Here is a 26331-nt window from a genome sequence, read left to right on the forward strand (position 1 = left end):
TCTGCTCTACTGGTCTGTTACTGTTAGGTTGCCATGCACACGCACTAATCCTTCAGATGACCTGATTGCCGCTAGCATACTATTTTAACTGTTTACATTAAGTCCAGGACAACTCAGTCATTTGTGTAACAAAGGCAATGTCTGTGGAATGGGAAATATACAGTTCAAGCAACACAAAAGATTCAGGGGCAGATTTATTAAGCTCTGTGAAGTGATAAAGTGTCTGGTTTTTATCACCAGTCAATCAGCTCCTAACTGTGAAGTTACAGGCTTAGTTTGAAAAATGACAGGTAGGAGCTGATTGGCCAGTAATAAAAACTAGACACTTTATCATTTCGAGCTTAAAAAACTACCCTTTAGTATGAATAAATGGAAGAAGGGATCTAGCAATCAGAAGACAAACAGCAGTATCCCACTGAAGCCCTTTTAATACAGTGCCTAACCATAAGTCTACCCCAGCCCCCTAATGCTAAAATACCCCAGTATACTTATACTGGCTGTTGTGATTCCAGAGTCAGTATCTCCATTAACTGCAGAATTCCGGGCCAGTGTTGTGGCAATTGGTTAGGATTCCGGCACAGGTATTCCAACTACCGGCATCGCCATTGTATCCCCCTGAAACGTACACCATCCAGGTATTTTCCCAACAACAGATATGGGGCAGTACAAAAGTAATGTGAAGCACACTACTTGTCACTGGCTTTAACAAATAAGACACGCCAACATTTGTGCCACTCCATTTAGAAGGTACAGTGGCTGATCTGGATGCTATTTTATGAAGAGTGGATTACAATACCCAAACATACTTACTTTATAATATATGCACAACTTGTCATCTGAAGACTTAAATACATGTGTTATAATGATGCACTGATTTACTGTAGTTCTCAGGTGGTGTTTATTGTAAGGCTCTTTGGTGTTGCGAGGTCTCTTCACTCATTTTGGTAAATCTGGATCTGTGTCAAAGCACATCAGCTTGTGACGTATCTGCAGTTGAAGGATGTAGTAAAAAGTACACACCCCATGTACAGCGTATATGCATGTCCAGTCTTACAGAGCACAAAGAAGATGTAACGGTACTTATAGGTTAGTTGGGCGCCCATTAAGCTATTTGCTTAGTTTTCCGTGTCCGCTCGCCACACTATATAAAATCAACTCCATGCAGACATGGATAGTGGGGGTATGAGCGTACTTACTATAGAGGGCGCCCAACTAACATATAAGTACCGATGTAACTTTGCACCATAAGGTTATTGAAAAATAAAATGTACAGGGATGTGGTGAGTGTGCTTTTTTCATACCAAAGAATGCCCTAAAATACACAGTCACTTCCACTTGCCAAACACTTGTGCATTGCACCTCTATGCAGGCAGAAATCAGCTCTTGTCCTATGCTTAAACCCTTTCAGGTCCAACGTCTAGCAAGGCTCAACAGCCTTAGCACTAGTAGCAGATCTAGTGGTGAGCCACTTTAAAATAAGAAAAGTAACATTGTTCAACATTCAATGTAGACCATTTTTTTATAAAAAAATTACAATTAATTTAAACCAGACTGTTCGAATTGCAAAAAAAAAATTGGACTGCAAAGGGTTAAACAGGCTGTACTTTACACCTACTACTTAATCAACTGTTCTACAGTGGTAGGAGGTTGGCCTATGATGGGACATACTGTATGCATTTTACACTGCATAACTTCTCTCAAGCCTTTAAAAGCAGTGAGTAGTTGTGTACCTTTAAAATCCATCGGTACTTGTCCTAGCACGGCGCCCACGATTTTAATCTTATTACATCGTTTTGATCGCATCGCATGTGACCAGATCGCATGCGATGCAATGAAAACGATGATTTAATTGTACAGGCACCCTGATGGGTGATTACTATGTTATATGCACCCCCATTGTTAACGCCACCGCCACTAACGCCAACCCGAAGAGTGGTGAGCGCAGCGAGCCCCGTGGATAACTTCACATGTATTCTGCATCCGCTCACCACGCTTCGGGCTTGGTGGCAAGCCACACTATATAAAATCAACTCCACGCCGACGTGGATAGTGGGGTATGAAAAAGTCGGAGGACGCATACCGCCGCCGCTCACCACGCATCGGGTTGGCTTTGATAGTGGGAATGACGTTAACAATGGGGGTGCATTTAACAAAGTAATCACCCATGAGGGTGCCTGTACAATTAGAAATTGCATCACATGCCATTTTAATGGCATGCGATTTCAAAATTGTACAGTGCGGTTCTTAGGACCCAAAAATCGGGTCACATCGTATACCACTAATTAAGGCATGCGATGGGCGCGGTGCTAGGAAACAAGTACCAATCCATCTTGCTGCTCTGGTGTAGAAACATTCTATTCTGTGACAGGCATCATTAAGGAGCTCCATCCAAGCATTGCAGGATAATTAAATCACCTTTAGACAATATGAAGGTTCTATATAAACTACAGGAATATGCAAAATTGAGCCTATAGATTCTGCTCTTTATACAGATAGATATAAAATGTGTACAGGACTTGTGCGCACTCTAAAAAATACTTATTAGAAATACAGATTAAATACCAGTAGTTTGGGCAGTAGTACTGTACCAAGATGTATTTTGGTTGTTTCTTTACAGCCACATATCTAGGAACACTATGTACTACAAGTACAAGATCTCTTACCAAGAATGCTTTGGAGATGGGGCTTCATGGATGAGACTTTTTAGATGTGCTCCAAATTACACGACCTCAGTGAATGCAAGGAGATACTTTATGATACCATGTTTGTTCAGATTACATTGGGCAGTAGCAATTATTTACTTGTTAGTGTCTCTCGGAGATCAAATACCCACATTTCTACTCTTCATGCTGTACAGACCGAATGACTGACATTCACTGACATATACTGCAGGGTTGCCAACCCTCCCGGAATGGCCGGGAGGGTCCCGAAAATCGGGTCGCCCCCCCCCCCCCCCGAAAAGGTGGGCAACCCTCCCGTATTCTGGCCCCCCCCCCCCCCCCCCCCCCTGACCGCGGCATTTAAATTACCTTCGGGGAGGGGGCAGGGCTAAAGTGTCTTAATCGCGTCATTTAGCCCCGCCTCCTCCACGGAGATCAGCAAATTGAGTAACTTTCCTTAATGGGGCGGGGCTTAATGATGTCACGTTTAAGCCCCGCCCCCTGAAAGCCTGCTGAAAGTCTCCTCTCCGGGCTTCTCCCGGAGAAGAGCTTTTAAAAGTCGGCAACCCTGATATACTGTATCAGCATTTGCAGTGCACACAGATTTCCTTGTCCAATGCACTAATTTCGTACAGATGAAGCTGGGCTCACAGAAAATAGCAGTGCGAGCCACTAGTGTTCCCTCTAAGCTTTTTTTAGAGGGTGCGGCACCCTGCCCATTTTTTAAATCTTAAAATGCAGCCTGCCCTTTTTGTGTGTGGCACTCTGTGCCCATACGCTGCCCTCCACCGTGCTGACCTGTCACTGAGATCTTTCGGTGTGTGTGCCATCATGTGTAACGGTATTACGGTGTGTGGTATAATGTGTAATTGTCATTACAGAATATGTAATGAGCATAGCAGAGTATGACTATGTTTAATCGGCTTAAAATATATATATACATGCTGTGTTTGGCTAACAAATAGGACACACTTTCATAAAATAGAAAAAACAACACTTTATTCAACAAATAAGTACATCCAATTAAAATGAAGTTAAACATATTTCAAGTTTCACCTGAATGAAAACAGAGTTGTGCGTTTATTTCATGTGACATTTGATAGAGATGGTGTGTTATACGAACCGAGCTTATGAGAAATGGATGCTGCATAAACAAGTCTTGATACCTATGTAAAGTAATCACTTGGCACGGTATGACAAAATATTTTTGAATCGTATTTCCTTATGTGGCTACAATTACAGATTGCTAAACCAGCTGATGCCCCCTGTGCATGTAGTCAAGCCAATTCCAGGCGGAGAAAATGTGCAGTGTGTGACCACAAATAATGTATACATTTGGTTATAAAGTCCTGTGCCCAGATTTCTGGTACAGTACATATATGGCAGATGTATAGCAAGGGCTACAGTGGTACAAATGCACTCATTCTTAAGGTCCATACACACTGGGCGATTGTGCCCAGTGTGTATGGACAAAGATGATGTGAATACACACTGAGTCATTTTCCCCCTGGGCCAGCGATTTTCACAGGAGGTGAATGGCTTTCCACAGCAGGACATTATGGAAAGCTGGTCAGTCTGCTTTTAAAACCAGCAGACGAACGGCGGGAGCACGTATCAGCGTTCATCGCCTGCCCATGCACACTAGGCGGCTTTTGAGCCAATAGCAGCTCAATCAAACATCAAAACTGAGCTGCTTTCAGATCAAAATCTCCCAGTGGTGTGTATGGGCCATAACAGTGGTGCAACACTCATATTCTCCCCCAGCCCTGTGTGTAAGCATTGCATTACCTGAGCTGGGGGCAAGCTAATCTGACCTATCATGCACCGTTATTGTTCCCATGCAAGGTTCAGCATGAACAGAAAATGCTTTTGATGAATGCCACACAAACTTAGAAACCACAGAACGATCATAAATGCATTGATAACGCTTTCAGGATCCAGTCTGTAAACAGAGCAACGTGAACATACTTCTGAAATATACATCCATTGGAACCTGAGAAAATGCCTTGCCTTTCACTTTGTAGAAAATACTTTTTACTTACTAATATACATTTATAGAATTATATGTACATGTACAAAAGGTTCTAAGAAATCGAATAAAAAAATCCTTTAGCGCTCCACCTCCTTTATGAAATAATTCTGTCCCACTTACCGTATTTGCAACGTTACATGCACCTATGTTTATGTAAATGCACTACACAGTCTTGTCCCCAATGCATTCGCTTACAGGCAGCAACACAGACACTTCTGTTGAGCTAGTAGTAAAAAAAAGTATTACTCATTTTATACTTGAATTCCAGCTCTAAATAAAGAATTCAATCATGCCAATTGGATGCAAAATGCACCTTTTATATAATGAACAGATGTGACATATTGCATAGAAGAAAGAATACCGGACTAGGATCAGACATCATACAACTTGGGTTTCTTGGAATGTGGACTGCAGATACGGCTATTGTTCTTACAATATACAAGCCCAGTAGATATTATGGAACTACATAAGAAATATGTTCTTCACTCTATAAAAGGAATAGAAATCCTCCCACAAAACATAAAGCATACCATTATGCAAGTATTCAAATGAAAAGACAACATGCACATTATCCAAACACAACAAAGGAACAAAATCTATCGTCGCTTTTTGTTTTGTTTCATAAGATAGGTGCAAAAAAACACGTGGAATATTTTCTCTCATTGATTAAAAATACTGTCATACAGAATCAATTGCTGTATAATATTGCAACCAGATTGTAGCTATCAGTTATCCAGTACATTCTACAATATGGTAACTACAATCTGATTGGAAGCTACGGGGAATGCCTCCACTTGTCCTCTTCAGAAGATCTGATGTCTCCCTCTAAATTATATATATGTCACTGCTTTTCTTAGGGCACTTTGCCTATAGATTAACAGGTCCACCTTCAAAACATAAAAGGGAATTGTTCCACAACTTTTTCTCACCTGTATAGGTATTGGAGGAGTGCCCATGTCAAACATCTTCAATATACAGTAAGCTTTAAAAAAAAAAAAAAACCACACGTTTGCTTGCAACAAAAAGGACATCTGAGAACCCCTCAGAAAAAAAAAAATGAAGAAATCTTCACCAGTTTTCGGTGTGTGTACACACATCATAAGGTTTCAGCCCTTTGAGGACTACTATAGGAACACAGAGCCATCTTAAAAAAAAATAGTACTTATTGTAATTTTGGAAAAAAACAAAATCACCTTTAGCGTAAATGTCAAGTTGCATAAATCTGGAAATCTACTGCATCAAAGTGAGCTTATTAGTGATGGGTAGTTCATGAATGATTAGTTCAAAATGATCTAATCTTCAAAGTGAACTAAATCGTTCAGATCACTGCTCTGGCAAAGATTAGTTCATTTAGTTCACCAGGAAGTAAATCAAGTGGGAGGTGTAACACACAGACAGACAGAGCCCAGCAGCTACATAAGGCTCATTTAGATCTTTCCTTCCTGAATCTAAAGTTTAAAGTACAACAAACAAAGCCCAGAAAATACAGATCTAATAAAGGAAAAATCTGCACTGCCTAGCAAAAGTCTATGTGTGGTGTGTCTGTGAGTGACAATGTGTGCTCATGCTGCTCACCTTTTATGTGATAACTATCATTATATGATTAGTTCAGATGTCCAAACACTTGCTGCTGCTGCTTCTGGTACTGGGTCCTGAGCATACTGCTGTGCTAAATCCTCTGCTGGGAACTGTGTGTGTAGGTGCTTCTGCAGCAGCCATGTTATCAGCTCTCATGCAATACACAGGAGGCAGTACAATGTAGCTGCCAAAGATGGCAGTGCTGAGCTCACACATGGTCTGGAGTCTGACTCTGCGGATCTACATTGTCCTGATGACTCATGAGTCCTGCAAATAGTTCAGTAAGTCAATTAGTTCACTGATCATACAGATCCCTGATCTAATCTCTGACTATACAGCAATAATAAGTCTGTACAGTACCTCTGAGCTCCATGTGTGGCACTGCTGTGCTCAGGCATATGTATTGTGTGTATGAAGCAGAACTATGCTGCCATGCTTTCTTCCCCCAGTCACAAGCTACATTTCCTATCAGCCAAAGACACAGTGCTGTGTGCTGTATGTTATATACTGTAGCTCTGTTTACCCACAAGACAAAGAGGGGTAATGTATGAACCTTCATAATACAGCTTCTGTCACATCTTAGTCTGTGCAAGATAAATGACACAAACTGACTGGTTCCTTTGCAAACTCTCTACTTTATCTCTCTCTAAGGTCAGTTACATTGGGGCAAAGGGACATGTTTATTTCTAATTACTGTATTTTAAAAGCAGGAAAAATTGACATTAAATTACTCTGAATTTTGGTATTTGGGTATTTTACTCGCATATTATGGAAGTTAAATAGTAACCACAATGGGATTAATATTGCAGAGGAACAATAAACATGTCACTATAAGGGTGCTGCTGGATAACTTACTGCTTTTGTAAAATAATCTGATTTATTAAACCTACAGTATATGATCATTCTAACAAGACTATAACTCCTACAATGAGCTGGTATTACACTGCCTGCTCTGTGTGTCATAATCTAGTCTAGTTCATCTAGATCCATGCACTCCTCTCAGTCTCTGAGTCAGGGAGTGAATAATGAACTAAATGAACTAAATGAACTAGATGAACTAATCTTTTGATCTAATCTTTTGAGTGAACTAGATCATAATGATCTAGTCACAAAAATGAACTAGATTTCCCATCACTAGAGCTTATATGTCTGCTAATGACGCACCGCAGAGCTGCATCCGCTTTTTTCCCTTTCTTCTGTGCACGCCACTTTGGCAATCAGCATTTTGGTAGTAATAAAAATAAAAAAGTCCATCAAATGGTTTTGCATCATTTTGTATTCACAAATTAAGAACGGCATCATCTTTGCAATCTGCAAACACCAAATTATAATATTGCCAAAGAAATACTGAAGTTTAAACAAAGAAATACTTAGTGTCTGTCCTTCTTTACATAGGATGTATATTGCAGCAACTGGAAGCTTCCTCGTAGAAGGCATGATAGGTAGAGTAAACTTTGAGGTAAATTTATTGAACAATATCACTTGTGTCCACTTCCTTAATACTTCCCTTGTTTCAGTCTGTCAATGTGGTAGCATAGTTTCAGGGCTGGTCCAAGTTTTAGCCCCATGTATTTCATTATCATATCACTCCGAAGTAACAAAAATGCAGATCCATCGATCTCCTGAAGAGAGAACACACGAGTCAATATACTTATAGTTACTAAAACCAAAATTAAGGAAGGTTTTCTATTTGCACCGTTCAGTGAAAATATAAAAAAGACCCCTGCGATAAGGCTTGAAAGAGCGTTCAATTACCTGGTTTGGACCCGGATATTTGGAGTTAAAGGGGTATTATGGACTCTAGGTTGTTAATATTCCAGTGCTAAAGTAAAATCAGTGAACCCAGATCCTTGCATATGAAATCTAAGCAGTGAAGGAAGAGTCATTAAACACATAGGGATATTTCAACTAGTCGTGGTAAATTACTGGGTGTGAAAAAATGTGGTAGGCTTGGGCTTTAGTGTCTGTGGCTATTCAATTAGAACATTTACTCTCACCCAGTAAATTATCATATTGAGTGTTACTAGAATTGAGAATATGTTACCAGAACTGTGTGCTAACATGGGTCGTACCTAATAATGGGATTTTTATCGGGAGTGTATTCTTAGGTCTGCGCAGATGCAAAAATAAGTCCCTATTAACTGCAGCATGTGTGCTTTATTGGGGCTAATGTAAAAGCCATAAGGGATTATTTAAATGGGTGAAGTATAATTGCTAATTGATCCTATCCCCTTAATATTGGAGTGTGCACAATGACTACTGGTGGGTGAGATATTCTTCTGGGTAAATTACTAGACATTTTTTTGGCATAGCCTTAAAAGTAAACTCACTATCATTAGTACAATCTTATAACTTAGGGGCAGATGTATCATAGCAGCGCTTATCGCGCCACTATGATACTTCCTGCTTCGCCTCAATAGCGAGGCGAAGCAGGAAGGGACATCGACAAGATGTATTAACATCTTGTCTGCCAAAGCGGGGGAGCGTTAACTCCCCCCTTCGGCGATGTCCCTTTCTGGAGATAGCGCATCAGTTAATACTGATGCGCTATCTCCTGTCCCCCGGCCGGCCGCACTGGGCATGCGCGGGATCTCGCTGTTCACGCGAGATCCCCAGCGCAGCCCAGACCTAACAGCAGGGACAGCGCTGTCCCTGCTGTTTAGATAGGGCTTCGCCAGCCTGATGCTGGCGAAGCCAAAGCAGGCTTCGTGCGGAACGGTCAGCGATGCTGACCGTTCATACATTCGGCCTGCTATCATTTTGATAGCAGCGCCGATATGGACAGGGGCGCATAGCGCCCCTGTCCATTACCGCATCTCACCTGCATCATACATGGGGGAGAAGCGGTATCAGTGCACATAACGTGCGCTGATACCCCTTCTCCCCCATAACGACCCTTCATACATCTGCCCCTTAATTTGCAATCAGCCAGATGCAAGTATGATACATTACAATCACCTATATCCATATCATTATGATATAAATCCATTTCAAGAAAAAAAATGTGACTTTCTAGTATATTAAAATAAGCAGGAAGGATTTCGGAAAAAAAATCCTCTATACAGTTTTAGCTCATGTATAGGGATAATAGTGTTCTGAGCAGGAAATCCACTGGGAAATTAGGATTTGGACTCAGCTGCATTCATCTTGCTAAACTATTTTAGTTTTAGGCTATAATATACTGTACATATAGATAGAGTGCTGCGCAAAAGTTTTAGGCAGGTGTGGAAAAAAAGCTGCAAAGTAAATGCGGGCTGTCCGATGTGTGCTTTGAGGTGCGCGCTCCCGCAGCACCTCATCGCACAGTACAAAAAGTATGTGCTTGCACTTACTTTTTGTACTTAGTTTTCATCACATTGCATGCACAACGCATGCACAGGCAATGCAATGCGTGCTTGTTAAGCATGGAACGCACGCCCGTATCGGGACGTGTATGGGCGGCTTAAAAACTGGGTGAGAAACAGCCAAACTGCTACAAAAAGTGAGGTTGTGGAGGACTGTTTCATGTAACAGATTATACACCATGGCAAGACTGAGCCCAGGAACAAGATTGCTACCGAAGAATGTGCTGTTCTACCTCGTTTGAAAAAGCAGACAGTGGACGCAGTGATCGGACAGTGCACCTGTACTGTTTGGAGAAGTCGTTCAAGAAGTGGTCTTCATGGAAGAATTGCATCCAAAAAGTCACACTTTTGAAGTGGAAACTAAGCCAAGTGACTGGAATATGCACAAAAACACAGTAGGAGCTGGGGAGGAAAAAAAAAACCAGCTGGTGGTGGAACGGTCTTCCATTACAGCCAAATATTTAGTTTGAATATAGTCTGAAGGACTGGAAAGCGGTACAATAATGAGTGTCTGCAGGCAACAGTGAATAATGGTTGGGGGTTCCTTGCAAGTTTGCGGCTGCATTTCAGCAGTCAGGTATTTGGTTAGCAATAATGGTGTCCTAAATGCTGAGAAATACAGGAAGGTACTTATCAGTCATGCATTACCATCATAGAGAAGTCTGATCATCATTAGATTTGTCTGGGATTACATGAAGACAAAAGAAAACGGAGCAAGTCTACATCCACAGAAGATCTGAGTCCAGCACTTCGACTAGCGACCAGAAGAATGCCAGAACACCGACAACAAGGATACAAACCTCCCAAACTTAAAGTATCCGAGGGAGGTCAGCGTTCAGCAGGGCGAGGTTAGGGTTAGGCTGTGAAACGTGTGGGTTAGGGTTATGCAATGAGGTAGGAGGATTAGCCACTAGTATGGTGGATACGGGTTAGGCTGTAGGAAGGGAGGGGGCTGCCAAGTAGACCCCTGTCAGGATTCACTTCAATAGGATGCCGTCATTGGTATTCAGAAATACAGCATCCCGTCCGTTGGTCATTCGTATGTATTGTCCTACAAGTGATGCTGTTATGAAGGCATAGGCTGGTCACACCAAATACTGATTTGATTATCAGGGTTCGTAAATACTCGATATAGCGAGTATTTTACCCACTTTGGAGCACCAAGGACTCACTTTTTATGAATGGCTGGGACCCGCTCCGCCCATTTCGGCGTGCACGCCATGTTAATATGCGTGACAAGGGCAGAGGGATTTGTTTCCCCCTCAGTTGTGATGCGACCGTGGAGAATATACAGTGTGACTTACGGGCGCTTCACACATCTGCTGGGTGCGAAAATGAAAGGGTCCCTGTCACCGCAGAGTCTTAGGCAGCAGTGCACGGAAGCCGCATAAGCTGGCTCCTGCACTGTGCCTCAACAACAGACGGCTGGAGCCAACACCAGAAGCAGCTGCTCAGCAGGGGAACAGAGCATTGGGGGCGAGAACCAGGGAGGTGTGACAGTGAGGACGGAGCAGACCCGGGCAGGAAGTAGGAGGTAAGAGGGGTGCATGGTCCATTTAGCAGGCTGCTTGGCTGTGTCATGTAAGGGGATTTATTGCTAGCAGGACTCGGGCTGCAGACTTCCCTCCTCCTCTCCTACCTCGCGGTGCTGCTCTCTTGTGCGTCCCTGTCACCTCCTCCAGGCTCTGAGTGCTGGCTTTTAATGGCCCACTTGTCCTTACTCCCCTCACTGCACGGCTGGCAGAGAGGCTGCAGCTCACCAATTAACTCTTAACAGGCAGAGCTGCCTGTAGGAGAGGAGCCTATAGACTCTGCTGGGATTTCACTAACCCTATCCCTCCTGTTCCTGCTGCCATTACTTTTAATTTTGTTCTAGAAACAATGGACAGGGGCAGAATCCTGATTGGTGCAGCACAGGTGTCCCTATTCCGACATTATGCACCCCCCCCCCCCTCCCCGTACTAAGGCAGAAACTATGTGTGTATAACGCTGTCAATCACTCCTGTAACCCCGTCCAGCGTTATACACACAGGGGATGAGTGACAGATCTGGCTAAATATATAAGAGATTAAAATGGAAACAGTAAAAAAAAATCTATGTAAAAAATAAAACTGCCACCTTCTGCCGACCCATTACCCCAGATCTTAACTCAATAAAGCAGTCTACTCAAGCACAGCAAATAGGCAGCACACAAAACAGTATGCTCAGCTGATTAATCATGGTGCTTAGTGGAATACTGTATAAAAATATTTATGCTTAATCTCACGTTTGGTAACAGTGAGTAAACCTCTATTAGATATGCTTTTCTGCCTAAAATTATTACATAAAACTATTTTTTTTTACATCTTGTTCAAGATCAGCAGCAAGTCTTATTCCCTTAGTTACTATTTGTTATATTATCTAGCAGCTAGTTTGTTCAGATGAAAAACATCAATCTTTTGCGTTGACCATCAGAGGAAGCATATAAACAGAACAATTTAATTATCTATCAACACAATAATGCTGCTTTCCCACTGCACACCAGTTTAAAGTACTGGTAATCTTAAATGGTATTTAAAACGGTATTAGCATTCCCACTGCAGAAGATTACCGTTTTAAATACCATTTAAGTACCATTCCCCTTGCAGTGAACCGTGTAAAATGTAGAGTGCCTAACCCCCCCCCAGTGTAAAGAGTGCCTAATCCCTCCCCCCCAAGTGTAAAGAGTGCCTAACCCCCCCCCCCCCCCCCTACCTGCCCTGTGCCCCCATCTCCCCTCCCGTTGTACTTACCTGCGCGGGGATGCAGGGCAGTGGGGAGGCAGCGGGGGTCCATGCAGGGTCCAGGCAGTCCCAGTGCCTGATGAGAACTAGTAGTTCTCACTTTGCACATATGTAATGAGTGCACGTGCATAATAATGAGCCGCTCATTACATATCCGCATATGTAATGAGCGGCTCATTATTATGCACGTGCACTCATTACACATGCACAAAGTGAGAACTACTAGGTCTCATCAGGCACAGGGACTGCCTGGAGGCTAAATAATGTTTAAGGGGCATTCCCACTGCCTCTTAAACGTTATTTTAACGTGTAGGGCTCTGCTTTAAAAATGGGTTGAAATACCATTTAACTTTAAACGGTATTTCAACTCTGGCACTTTCCCACTGCAGCCTTAAAACGGTAAATTGCGCTGAAAATCGGCAATTTACCGTTTTTTAGCTGCAGTGGGAAAGGGGCATTAGCACGTCCTATATACAAAATAAGCTGGATAAAATAATATTGACTGGGGAAAAAATGACAACCATGCAAAAGCAGATTCAGCTGTACGTTTCAGGGAGAAATTGCAAGGTACTCTTTTTTTCCCCAAGTATAAAAGATGTATGAGATGGGATTTAGGGGGGTATGGAAGTGAGGGAGGGAAAGGTCAAATGCTATTTAACACAATGGACCTCGTTTGCTAACCTAGCAAAAGATCATTTATTTCCACTTATCTGCTAACATCTAACAATTTCACAGTCATTGTATGGTGATAGAAATTCATTCAGTTGTTCGGACATCATTTTTCCCCCCAATGTAGCATTCTCTGCCGGTGTGTGCATATAACTGAGGTGGCTTCTGTGTGGATCTGGGCTGTAGACAAGATCTCATACTGTTTGTGTGCGCAGTGTGGCAGGCTGGAAGCCAACACACAGGAAAGGCTGACTCGCTGGGGGAAGGTTCAGTATTATTGATCCCTGCTTTGCCTCAACAAGAGGTAATTGTCACTATAGTAAATACTCCTCAGTGCATTCACTTAGCTCTGTGAGCCCCAGGGACTCATGCTTCCAGTGGAAAAAAAGCATATGTCTCCTCAAATAGGTACACAAATTATAAGTGACCGATACTGTATGCACAACACGAACATTATAAATGCTTTTGATATTTTCCAGCTCTTGTATAAAATACAACCTGTTAAGGCAACGTATATAATTTAGCCCAATATAGGTAGACATTCAAATTGTGATTATATTGTCAACATTATGAACATGAAATTTGGGTTAGGCTAAAATAGGAGTGTTGATATGAAGACTGACCCCTCCTGGGTATTGACTTTCAGACCATGTCGACATGCCATACCACACCCAGTTAAGTGTATGTGTTCGCTACCATTTCAGCAGAGACTGGACAGCACTATGACAAAACATTTGTGGGTTAATTTCCAGAAACGCTCTTACATGTCTGCGGAAGAGTTCAGCATGAGGGGCCAGTGCTTGAGGATCTGCTTCCTTTACAAAGTGTATGACATCATCCACTGACCAGCTGGCTGGATCTTTACTCTGGGTTCTTGAGGATTCCCTTTCAGAGGAGTTAAGTTCAGGTCCTGTGGTGGAACTTGCAGCTACAGATATAGTGATATGTGCTACCATTAAATACAAACAAAATACCAAAAACCTATAGACTGTATATGTACAAATGTTCATTACATGAAAAAGAGTGTACTATAACTACCCCAAGTAACCAAACCATCACCAATGTCTTTTTCCAGCAACACTATAAACCATTGTAAATTAAATTAAATGATTGTGAAACGATTTCCTTGAAATCGCATGGTGGATTGGAGCACACGATCTGCATTTTGTCGAAGGGAGATTGACCAAGCCTTACTGCAGCAGGTAAAATCTCAATCCGACCCTACAACCGGCAGGGGTGCATCGGATCGGAATCTTACTGAAAACAGGTACGATTCTGCACTTTTTACATCTAATCGGTCGTACAATGCATGGTAATTGGGGGAACTGAGCACAGATCGTCCTGGTGTGTACCCTACAAAATATACTTTAGTCTAATAAAATGTTCATGTCTGTGGCTCATTTACAATCATTGACAAGTACAGGTCTAGTGATGATGGTGTGTGAGGTTACAAGAATATGTTTGTGCAAATGCACTGGTTTCACTATGGTGGTGGCCTAAAATCTAGCATGGGAAAATGGGATGATTTGGATGGGCATTAAGAGACAGAATGAACATAATACAGTATAGGAACCATACACAAATAAAGAGTTTTAGCTGGGAAAACAGACCCCACGGGGATATTGTGGAAGACATTGTGGGTCATTGCAGGAATTTTCATCATACCTATTTTATGCAGACTAGATTAGACTGCACTGGGCATAATAGAATGATGATGACACATAATGAGAGAGAGAATATACTCTTTGCAAATACTTAAGAAACATGCACTTTTCATTCTGCACAAAATACAGAGTGAGGCAGCCATGTTGGGTACACTAGAGGTTACAACAGGTGAACAACCATAGGAAATCTAATATAAATATAAACCATGAACTAAAATGAAACCATTGCGTGAATAATTCCATGGGTTGCTCATTATGCCAGGTGATACATATTGCATTAAAACGCATCCTCAACCTGTGGCCCTCCAGATGTTGTGAAACTACATGTTCCAACATGCATTTCCACATTTGTTCCTATAAGAGCATGGCAAAACTGTCAGGGCATGCTGGAACATGTAGTTCCACAACATCTGGAGGGCAATAGGTTGAAGACCTGTGCTTTAGATGGAGACCACCATTGACCAGAGGGTGAATCCCGAGACTGAACCAAACATTCCGTTTTGCTCCTAATGTGATATTGATGGTAAAAGAGACCAAACCTCCACTTTTCAATGTGATATGCTGTTGTTATATTCAGTCTGTAAATGAGTCTAGGCTAATGCGGTATACACTAGGAGGGTTCGTGTGTCTTCATGCGTTGCCTCAGTAAAATAGGCAAAGCAGGAGGTGCTATATGCACATGATACATATGGATATCATTCCATTTCGTCTTGAGAAAGTTTCCAGCTGATCAACGCCTACGCCTATGGATATGCCTCATAGGCGTAGTGGGCACACTTCTATGCTTGCTGATTGGGTGTGATAGAGATGGGACGCCAGTTTGAAATGCACGGGGTGGATGCAATCTCAAAAAGGAATGATTACGGCAATGCATTAGTATGAAGATGGAATGTAAAACACTTGCACAAGCATATGGTAGTAAGCAGGCTGCTGCAGTTGTACAAGTAACTATAGGTGTTTCTGTCTCAGGATCAGGTCTCTATGACTCTGTGGCATATAACAGCAACTATGGTTAATACAACATACAGTAGTTAGTATTTGCTCACAGGAGAAAGAGCAAAGGTCATCGACTAACTATCATGTGGAAATATCAATGTATGATGCTGCTACCAGGCGATTATAGCTAATGTTGCTCAACCAGCCTCTTAGACGTCTGCAGGATTTACCTTCAATCCTCCTGTGCATCCGGTTCCTTCCAGTTTCATAGTAACAGCTGCTTCCTGCTAAGCCTGAGGATGATCTACGTACCAAAGGAGCAGTGTTTGAGGTAGGAGTCACTGGCTGAGGAGAGGCCTGGTAAAATGTTGGTATGCTGCCCACCGAATGGTACTCAGCTGAGTTTCTTGGAGAAGGACTAGGAGGGGTGTCTGTGTTGCGTGTGGAATCCATGAATTCCGCAGAGAACCTGTGATCTTTTGGAGTGTGAGTTTCTTCCATCGGCAATGTTTCAGCTGCTGGACAATGAAGAAAATACAGGAGCAGAATGGATTTATCTAATGAACAGCTCCGGTCTATCCCATTCGCGGCAGGGACCCCCGCCGATGAAATGACAATCTCCTAATGGACCTTCCTTTGCCCGCTGCCTACCATGCTTCCCCGCTGACCGTACTCTGCCTACCATGCTGCCCCGCTGCAAGGTACCAGGGGAGGGGGGGGGGGTACCAGGGCAGGGGTGGGGGTACCAGCTGGCAGGTACGGGGGGGGGGGGGGGGGGACAGGTACCAGGGGAGGGGGAGAACTAGTGTAGGATCCTAAATACCGTTTAAGAGGCATTCCCACTGCCTAAAAACCGGCTTTGAAATGTGTAGAACTCTGCTTTTTAAACGTGTTGAAATACCGGTTAACTTTAACCGGTAAATCAACTCTGGCGCTTTCCCACTGCAGCCATAAACGTTTAGAAAGGGGAAAAAAATGGCAATATACTGTTTAAGACCTGCAGTGGGAAAGGGGCATAAGGTTTATGAAGCCTAGCTGGAAGGAGGAAGACCATGGAGACTGGACACAGCTTGGATCCATGACAGCATCCGGTCCATAAATAAAGCATAAACCCTCACTCTCTCCAGTCAGAGAAAAGTACTTGATCCGCACTCACATTCAGTATAAGATCAAGAAGAAAAAAAAAGTGTTTTTTTATTATTCAGTAATAGTGTGATACACTTCTAAAAACACTGATTGACAGCGGTTTCATCAGCAGTTCTCGCCAGGGGCTATAAAAGGGTCCTGTTAGACGGGCACTCGATGCAATAATGACAACTGCCTGCATGCTTTTGCCACAATAGTCCTAAAGTGAGCAACCCCCTGCAGGTCTTCATAAGATATTCCAAGATTATTTACTTTAGTAATTCAGGTCTTCAGGTATATTTATGGGTATGGGTCAAAATACATTGGGTCGACCACCGAAGGATGACAGGGCTTAGGAAATAGGTCCACAGGGTTGGAAAATCAACAGTCAAAATGTCAACATGTCTGTCACGTTTTTGTCCCGAATGTGGATATGGGCGCAGTGAAAGTGCTCGCTTTCACTGTGCTCGCCATGCTTCAGGCATGGTGCCTTGCTGTATTAACACACCCACTTGTCTGCAAAAATTGTACTGCCAAAGTAATATTGTTCTGAAAACTAAGAATTCGGCATATTTAACTCAATAACACTGCCCCGCTCATGTCAATGTCAATGAGGAATACATATTTCAATACTAACTTTTGTTCTACATACAAAAACATTCAGTTTTACAGAGATTCGTTTAAGTAATATAAAAAGATTTACACCAATGGTCAATATGTGGCAAGAGTAACGTACCCATTGTTATTAGCCCTCACACACACACACACAAACTATTTTTAATGAGGTTTAATATTCTTAAATTAAATAATAAACCCTTTACTTCTCCAAACGGTGATTTTTAATTTTGAGAAAATGTAATTAAAACTGTGGGAATATTCTAAACATGTAAAACTTTACAAAGCAGATCAGCTAGTGCCAGAAGGTTTGGCATCAAAGGCTGTGCTTCTTGTTATTTTTGGATCAGTAGTAGACACGATAAAATTTAATGGAATTCTTCCCAGATTCATTTGACAAAACTCCCTTCATATCAACAGTTGCATCCATTTCTAATTATTTCACAAATGGAAAACGTTAGCTGTGGTTGACACAACAAGTTCAAGTCAAATGATATGGAGAATTTCCTGGCAGTAAAAGCACTAAAACTTGAAAATAGGCTGGTAACACTGCACCAATCACATTACATTTGGTAATATACCATAAAAGACCAAAAATTATATTTTTGTAGCATCAACAGATGACAACATAATTACATTAATGTTTTTGGCAAAATGGCAAAAAAGGAGCAACTTCCCTTAATACCGTTATTAAAAAGCGTACATTAAGGATAATGGCAAGCTACCTTCTGATGGCTGAGCTTCTGTCCTGGGTAACTTCGGAGATAGTGGAGCTGTGAAAATGGGAGACTCTTGTGGAAACCTTTTGTTGGTCCTGTCTACGAACTCTTCTTTTGCTTCAAAAAGAAAAGTAGTACATACACAAATTAGACATTTCATAATACATACCATACATATATCTCGGCACTCCAACGGGCTTGTGAAAAAAAAATCTGTAGTGATACCGCGTTTCGGGGTATAGCAACCCCTTTGCCATACCCGAAACGTCGATATCACCACAGATTTTTTTACAAGCCTGATGGAATGCCTATATTATATATATTATATACATTTACACACACACACACGCACACACACATATATATATATATATATATATATAGAATGAAGAAGGGGCATCACTACAGGACTTAAAAACACCCCTTCATTATTACTGCATTTTCATGGACCCGGAAAGGGACTCGAGAAAAGGCACCCAGGCAAGATATACTTACCCCATTAATAGGCAAAGAGTGCCGGTTCTCGGCTTTACACATACATACATACATACATACATACATACATACATACATACATTGTTTAGCCCGTTATCACAACGCATTTCGTCATAATCATGACTTCATTGGGGGCAAGGTACATCAGTTGAATAAGATGATCACACGATCCTTTGTTTGGACTAGGGTTCTTGAAAGGTATAGGATGATCCAAAGGAGTTGGATCCCGTGGATACTTTATGTATCAATTGCAAAGGATATCCACCAGCTGATGTTCTTTAGAACTACCGGAGTTCTTTGGACGAAAATAAGCCTTCAAACATTAGCAGTAACCAGCAAAGGCATTAGTGATTCAATAAGAATGAAGTACACTGTTCAGCTCCTAAATTTAGGAGCTGAGCAGTGCACTTCATTTCTATTAGGGTCGAGTAATATCCCTGGCCTTGCTGATGTGGAGGCACTGGTATAATCACCCTGGATAAGTAGTAAAGATTCCACTAACTACTTAGTTACTTAGAACTGTTGAGGGGGAAGTCCCTTGAAGGACACCGCAAACCCATGAGTCACCACTTCTCTTACCCAGGCATTGGATGTAGAAGAGAGGTCGGCCTCCCACCCTGGGATCCCCCAGTGGGAGGCCCACACCATCAGGCGGTGAGTTTGTCAGGCTTAGGGGTTGCCTGCCTAGCTGCCCAGGGTTGCCTTGATTTAGGCATGGCCGACTTTGCTGGTCCTGCTTGTCTGCCAAACACCTGTCCCTTTTGTTTTCCAGAAGGACGAAAGGGGCGAAAAGTATTACTCTGCCTGGTGAGTGACGGTAGCAGGTGGTAGACCAGCTGTCTTGGCTGCTGCCAGGGAGGGTACAATTTTATTTAGCTCCTCCCTGAAGAGGACTTCCTCTGACATGACCACTTGACATGATTTAAACACATCTACATTATTTGCTACATCTTCATCCTCGGCCTCTCTCCCCCAAATACCCCCCCCCCCCCCTTCATGTCCCCAGACGACTCTTTAGTGTCTTTCATCAAGGTTGACCGAGAGGACGAAGCCTGTTTAGGCTGTGTTGAACCCTGTGCAGTAGCGAAGGGTGTCTTTTGGGATGCCAGGGTCTGAGTTATGCTGTGTACACACGGCTGCGATAGGGGCTGAAATCGCTGGAAATATGGTCGCAGGCGACCATATTGCCAGTGATTGGAGTGCGCACCAGCGATAAATCGCAGGGTGCGCGCTCCCGTTTTCAGCCCCATTATAAATCGCTGGTAAGCTCCTGCGACCAATGCCTCAACTAATTACCTCTGCTGCACCGACGGCAGAGGTTCCCTTTCATCAGCTACCATCTCTGGTCGCTGATGAAAAGGAGAAACTGAGCAATATATTGCTCAGCCATATATTGCTAGCAATATATGGCTGAGAAATATATCGCCCCCGTGTGTACGGGGCTTTAGAGACTGCACTGTACTAGACAATGAATCCTCCCACGGCGGAGTAATTTGCGTGACTGGCACGGGCGCCAGTGGCACTAGACCCGTGAAGTGTGCCAAACGGTCCACAAATGTACCCAACAACCGCCCATTGAGGCTGCTGTGCCTGAGGGGCAGGTGAAGGGCCTGTAGAGATATGGCAAGTAGCACAGAGACCATCCCGAACACCCTCCTGGCCAGATAGTCCCGCTGTGCATGAACTGTGGAGCGATGGAGTCACTTGTGTTAATGGGAATGCGGACTGCCGGGTAGCACTAAGGACAGACTCCTCAGAGAACGAGTTTCACTGCTCACAGGGCGGCTTTTTAAAATCAGTTGATTTGAAAAATCCGCCCTGAGAGTGGCAAAATGCGTTCTGAGTCCGTTCATCCTTAACGCTACCAGGCTGCCCGCATTCAGATCAACACAAGTGACTCCATTACTCCACAGTGGTACATACCACCGCACCACTGTCCGTGCCATTTGCCAGAGCACCAGCAGCTCACACACTCTCAAACAAGCTGCCAGCAGGGAGGCGGCATATGTTGCAGGGACTTGATCAGCAGGGTACAGAGGACACACAGCCGGGAGGTTGTGCTGCGCCAGGCAGAGAAGGCAATGCCATCTGAAAAACCCTGCACTTGCTATACTGAACCGTGGAAGTACCTTACATGCAGGAATTATCCTTCACCTTGTAAAGTTTACAGTGGACATCGCTGCTGCCATGAACTGGTGATACAGGTGCGGTGTCACCAACACATACTGCAGCACTTTGTGGGGCACAGTACAATGATAAGGCAGATTGCTGGGATTACAGGTAGAGCACTGCGGACAGCGATGTGCAGGATATAACTGTACATGGGACACATGATAGCGTATGTAGTGGACATCTAGCAATACCGGTACTAGTTGCGTATGTAGGATACATATAGCCATACCGGTACTCATAGCATATGTAAGTTACAAACAGCAATAAAGGTACTGATCGTGTATGTAATGTACATTCAGCAATACCTACATATAGAAATACCGTTACTGATATCTTATGTAGGGTACATACAGCAATACCGGTATGGATAGCATATGTATGGTACATACAGCAATACCGGTACTGATAGCGTATGTAATGTAAATACAGCAATACCTACATATAGCAATAACGGTACTGATATCGTATGTAGGGTACATACAGCAATACTGGTACTGATAGCGTATGTAATGTAGATATAGCAATACACACTGCAATGTCCATTACACGTGATGGCGTGCACACACACACACACACACCGCAATGCCCATTACACGCGATGGTGCACACACACCACAATGCCCATTACAAGTGATGGTACACACATGCACTGTAATGCCCATTACACGTGATGGTACACATACCAGAATGCTCATTACACGTGATGGCACACACATCGTAATGCCTATTAAACTTGGTGGCACACACACCCTAATGCCTAATACATGTGATAGCACACACACCGTAATACTCATTACACGTAATGCCACACACCGTAATGCTCATTACACGTGATGGCGCACACACACCATAATGCCCATTACACATGATGGCGCACACACACCATAATGCCCATTACACATGATGGCGCACACACACCATAATGCCCATTACACATGATGGCGCACACACACCGTAATGCCCATTACACATGATGGCGCACACACACCGTAATGCCCATTACACAAACACACCGTAATGCCCATTACACGTGATGGCACAAACACACCGTAATGCCCATTACACATGATGGCGCACACACACCATAATGCCCATTACACATGATGGCGCACACACACCATAATGCCCATTACACATGATGGCGCACACACACCGTAATGCCCATTACACATGATGGCGCACACACACCGTAATGCCCATTACACAAACACACCGTAATGCCCATTACACGTGATGGCACAAACACACCGTAATGCCCATTACACATGATGGCGCACACACACCGTAATGCCCATTACACGTGATGGCGCAAACACACCGTAATGCCCATTACACGTGATGGCACAAACACACCGTAATGCCCATTACATGTGATGGCGCACACACACCGTAATGCCCATGACACGTGATGGCGCACACACACTGTAAAGCCCATTACACGTGATGGCACACACACACACCGTAATGCCCATTACATGTGTTCTTAAAATGGGCAAAACCATATACACTGCAGGGGAGACAAATGTGACATGAGTTAGATTTGGGTTAGGTGTGTTCAAACTGAAATCTAAATTGCAGTGTAAAAATAAAGCAGTCAGTATTTACCCTGCACAGAAACAAAATAACTCACCCAAATCTAACTCTCTGCAAATGTTACACTTGCCCCATCTGCAGTGCACATGGTTTTTCCTATTTTGAGAACAAAATTGGGTACTTATGTAATATCCCGTTTTTCTTATGAGACCGCGTCCCCTCGTGGGGCACGGTGGCTCGCTGCGCTCGCCACACTATATAAAGTCAACTCCATGCGTAGTTGGATAGTAGGGGTATGAAAAAATGGGGTGCATTTAACATGGGAGCCCAGATAATACATAAGTACCCAAAATTGTCCTGCTATCATGTCTGAATTAGACCCATAGTTTGAGTACAGCGAAAGGAGTCCGATCCGAACCGAACCAGACTTTGCAAGTTAAATTTACAACTGATGTATTTCTTTATGGGTATCCAAACAGCTCAACAACAAATTTGTAGTGCTTCAGGTTTTTTTATGCAATAAAGCTTAGCAAATAAAAAATTGGAGGGCATCACAAAAGTTACTAATATAGACCCAAAATAAGGCATTTATGTGGCTCTTACTGGATTTGCTTCTGTCATAGTCTGCTGGGCTGTGTACTCCTCCCATATATGGGCTGAATGGTTGGCTACTGAATAAGTTTTCACACTGTAGGCTATGGCACAATTTTTCTAAGAAGCGCAGAACAAATGATGCACTGTTTACTGGTGGTAGATGAACAGAATGCTTCTCCGCATCAAAAGACGCTATTGGGGGTATAAAAAAAAGAAAAAGAAAAAAAAGGTAAAAATCGAAATATAATATAGTAATCATAGGTTATTTGAACATTTTATAGCACAAATGATTGTATAAATCAGTAATATCCTGCTGCCATGTGTACTGTATTGCCAATACTAAACTGGAATCACCTTCTTCTCTTTGACAAACACAGTGTAAAGTTTTTACTGATTTCTAAGTAATACCCCTTTTACACAGCCGCAAAAACCCGGGTCAGCAACGGTGTAAATGGGTCACGCCGTGTCCCTTTACACAAGACTTCTACCCAGGACCTGACCTGGGTGGAAAACGTCTAGGACCTGGGTAGAGGGCGGTGTAAACAGGTACGCTGGGTCAGGTCATCAGACCCGGTTCCCGTTTACATAAATGGGGGACGTCCAACCTGCGGACGCTGGACGGGGGGGCACACACAACCTCTACTGCTGTCTGCTATACTCTGCAGACAGCAGATGAGGAGGTGAATGGATGCCTGTGCGGCATCCATTCACCTCCCAGAAGATGGCTGGGGGGTGCACGGAGGTTGGGGGCAGCCCAGCAGCTTACTTTGGTGCTGGGCTGCCCCCAGAACGATGCTCAGCGGGCCTGGCAGGGATGACCGCGGTCCTGGTACTTGGAGATGATGTCATCTCCAAGCGCCGCCTCCATCTACACTGCGGGTAGGCACCGCAGTGTTAACAGGGTAAATCAGGGATCCAAACCGGCTTGGATCCTTGTTCCAAATGCTGGGTTGGATCTGGGATTTTTGGTGTAAAAGGGGAATAATATGGAGATGCGTTTCTGAATACACAATTTTCAATAGCAATGCTGACTACAATTAAAAATATTCTAACGTTTTAATGGTAACAATGGTTACTGCACTGAGAGAAACTTACCAGTTATAACTTCGCCCCCATGATGACCAGACTTCAGAAATCCAAACACTACTTTACACTGGTGTGCACAGTCCACACAGGCTTGCACAGCCAACTGCAGCACCACATTCACAGGGCCCGGCCCAAAGTGATCTGGAAGTTGTAACACTTTCTTCTTATCCAGATGAGGGCCACAGTTGCCATGTTTGTTGACATAAACACAGACTAGAAATACAAAAACAGCAGCTATTGTAATATCAACCTTATATATTTGTAGAAAGCTGCAGGAAATTCTGGCGCTAATAATAGGATCAATAATATAAAATGCTTGACAAAAAGGGAAATTTTAAGGTGCATAAACACGGAACGATGTGGGTGTTCCAAATCGATAGGAAAAATTGTTACGTGCATCGTTAACAGAAACCACAATTTCAGGAATTCCTTGTAAATTTGAAGGATCCTGATCCCTCTCAGCCAGTCCCTGATGACGCATACATTAGGCACATGTGCGCAATAGCGAATGAGGACATAAACCAGCTATCAGTCTTGCAGCACTTCACCAGGATTGGCTCTTAACCAAGCCTGCATAAAAGGCAACAGCTCTTGGGGTATAAGGCAGGGCTGTGAAGTCAGAGTTGGAGTCGGAGTTGAGGAGTCGGAGGCAATTTCGAGTACCTGGAGTCGGGGTCGGAGTCGACAAGCAATGCACCGACTCAGACTATTATAATTAATGACTTCTCTACTGTAAGAATAAAGACCAATGCATGCAGTGCCTCAAGTAACTGCAAAACGAACACGTTAAGTGACCGTGAAAAAGCATGCTTTTCATGTGCTTCACTATATGGCACGCAACGCACAATTCGGAGCACCAATACTTATAAATGTATTCTCCCTTGTAGTTTACAACTTATTTCCAACATTCAATAAGGTTTTCAATACCTCGTTGGTAGAAATCACCTGGTGTAGACTCGAAAAATTCATTCAACCAAGCTCTCCCACCATACGCACAACATCTTTTTACGCGGATGAAGATCTTGTTTCATGCGCAGGGTCGTTTGTTTACCTTGGCTAAGCCATTCCTTACGCTGGTTCATATTGATGTACAGGCACCATTTTTAGTCACCAGTAACGATTCGGTAAAGAAATCGTTCCTTGTGTCCATGAATTGAACAGTGACGAGCAAGCAAACCAGCGGAGATTGTGGCTCGTTGATTTTTGTTGTCGTCACAAAGCATGCGGAACTCATGCTCCACACTTCTGAACCTTTCCTATTGTTTTTGTTCCCAAAACAACCAAATAATGTGGTTTTTATCTTTGAACTGGTAAAGTTCCTGTTCCTGATGTTTATGCCTACTGCTACTATCCAGCCATTTAATTAATTAATAAATTAATAAAACTTTGTTTTCATTGTGTTTATCCTTTGCTTAAAAACTGTTAAATACAGTAGACTGTTGGCTTCCCAGCCTCTAGTTTCTGTAGTAATAATATGTATGTTGCCTTTCTTTCCTTCAAGGAATGTATCAAATACATTCGCATATTAATACAGAGGAGTCGGAGTCGAGGAGTCGGCATCAGAAGTACGAGTCGTCGGAGTCAGAACATTTATCTACCGACTCCACAGCCCTGGTATAAGGGAACTATTTATTCAACATTTTTTTCCTGAAAACCATGTAGAAATAGCAGTTTCGACAGGTATTAACCCCTTCCTGACACAGCCAGTTTTTGCCTTCCTGACAGAGCCCTTTTTATCAAATCTGACATGTATCACTTAAGTGGGGATAACTTTTTTTTGCTTTTACTTATCCCAGTGATTTTGAGATTGTTTTCTCGTGACACATTGTACTTCAAATTAGTGGTAAATTTGGGTCAATACAGTCTGTGTTTTTTTGTGAAAAATACCAAAATTTCGTAAAAAAATGGAAAATTTAGCAATTTGCAAAATGTTAAATTTTCTGCTTGTGAGACAAATAATCATACCACTCAAAATAGTTAATAGCTAACATAGACCATATGTCTACTTTATGTTTCCATCATTATTTCAACTTCCTTTTAATTTTTTTGGACACTAGGAGGCTTACAATATGAATAGCAAATTCTCAAATTTTCAAGAAAATTTCAGACACTGATTTTTTTAGGGACCAGTCCAGTTCTGATGTGACTTTGAGGGACTTGTATGTGAGACACCCCCATAAATGATGCCATTTCAAAAACTGCACCCCTCACAGTATTCAAAACAGCATTTTGGAAGTTTGTTAACCCTTTAGGTGTTTCACAGGAATTAAAACAAAGTGTAGGTGAAAAAAAAACTATACTGGTAGGTTAATTGGCTTCCAACAACTTTAACCCTAGAATGTCTGTG

At 42.8% G+C, this 26331-nt stretch overlaps 1 protein-coding gene across 3 annotated transcripts in view; it reads right to left on the bottom strand.

The window, feature by feature from the left end:
* Positions 1 to 7528: 7528 nt before the first annotated feature.
* Positions 7529 to 26331, bottom strand: part of SCML2 (Scm polycomb group protein like 2) — a 90599-nt gene continuing 71796 nt past the window's right edge. For 2 of the 3 annotated variants that reach the window (XM_083173968.1, XM_083173969.1), the window contains exons 9-14: positions 23994 to 24197; positions 22908 to 23090; positions 18111 to 18221; positions 15876 to 16163; positions 13810 to 13973; positions 7529 to 7892 (exon numbers count right to left, since the gene is read on the bottom strand). In XM_083173968.1, the coding sequence (XP_083030094.1) occupies positions 7767 to 7892; positions 13810 to 13973; positions 15876 to 16163; positions 18111 to 18221; positions 22908 to 23090; positions 23994 to 24197 (1076 nt within the window). In that variant the 3' untranslated portion in view covers positions 7529 to 7766. The remainder of the gene's footprint in view (positions 7893 to 13809; positions 13974 to 15875; positions 16164 to 18110; positions 18222 to 22907; positions 23091 to 23993; positions 24198 to 26331) is intronic. The other variant, XM_083173970.1, reaches the window with a different exon arrangement.

The sequence above is a fragment of the Crinia signifera genome, chromosome 2, assembly GCF_055691185.1.
Source record: "Crinia signifera chromosome 2, ASM5569118v1, whole genome shotgun sequence".
NCBI classification, from domain to species: domain Eukaryota; kingdom Metazoa; phylum Chordata; class Amphibia; order Anura; family Myobatrachidae; genus Crinia; species Crinia signifera.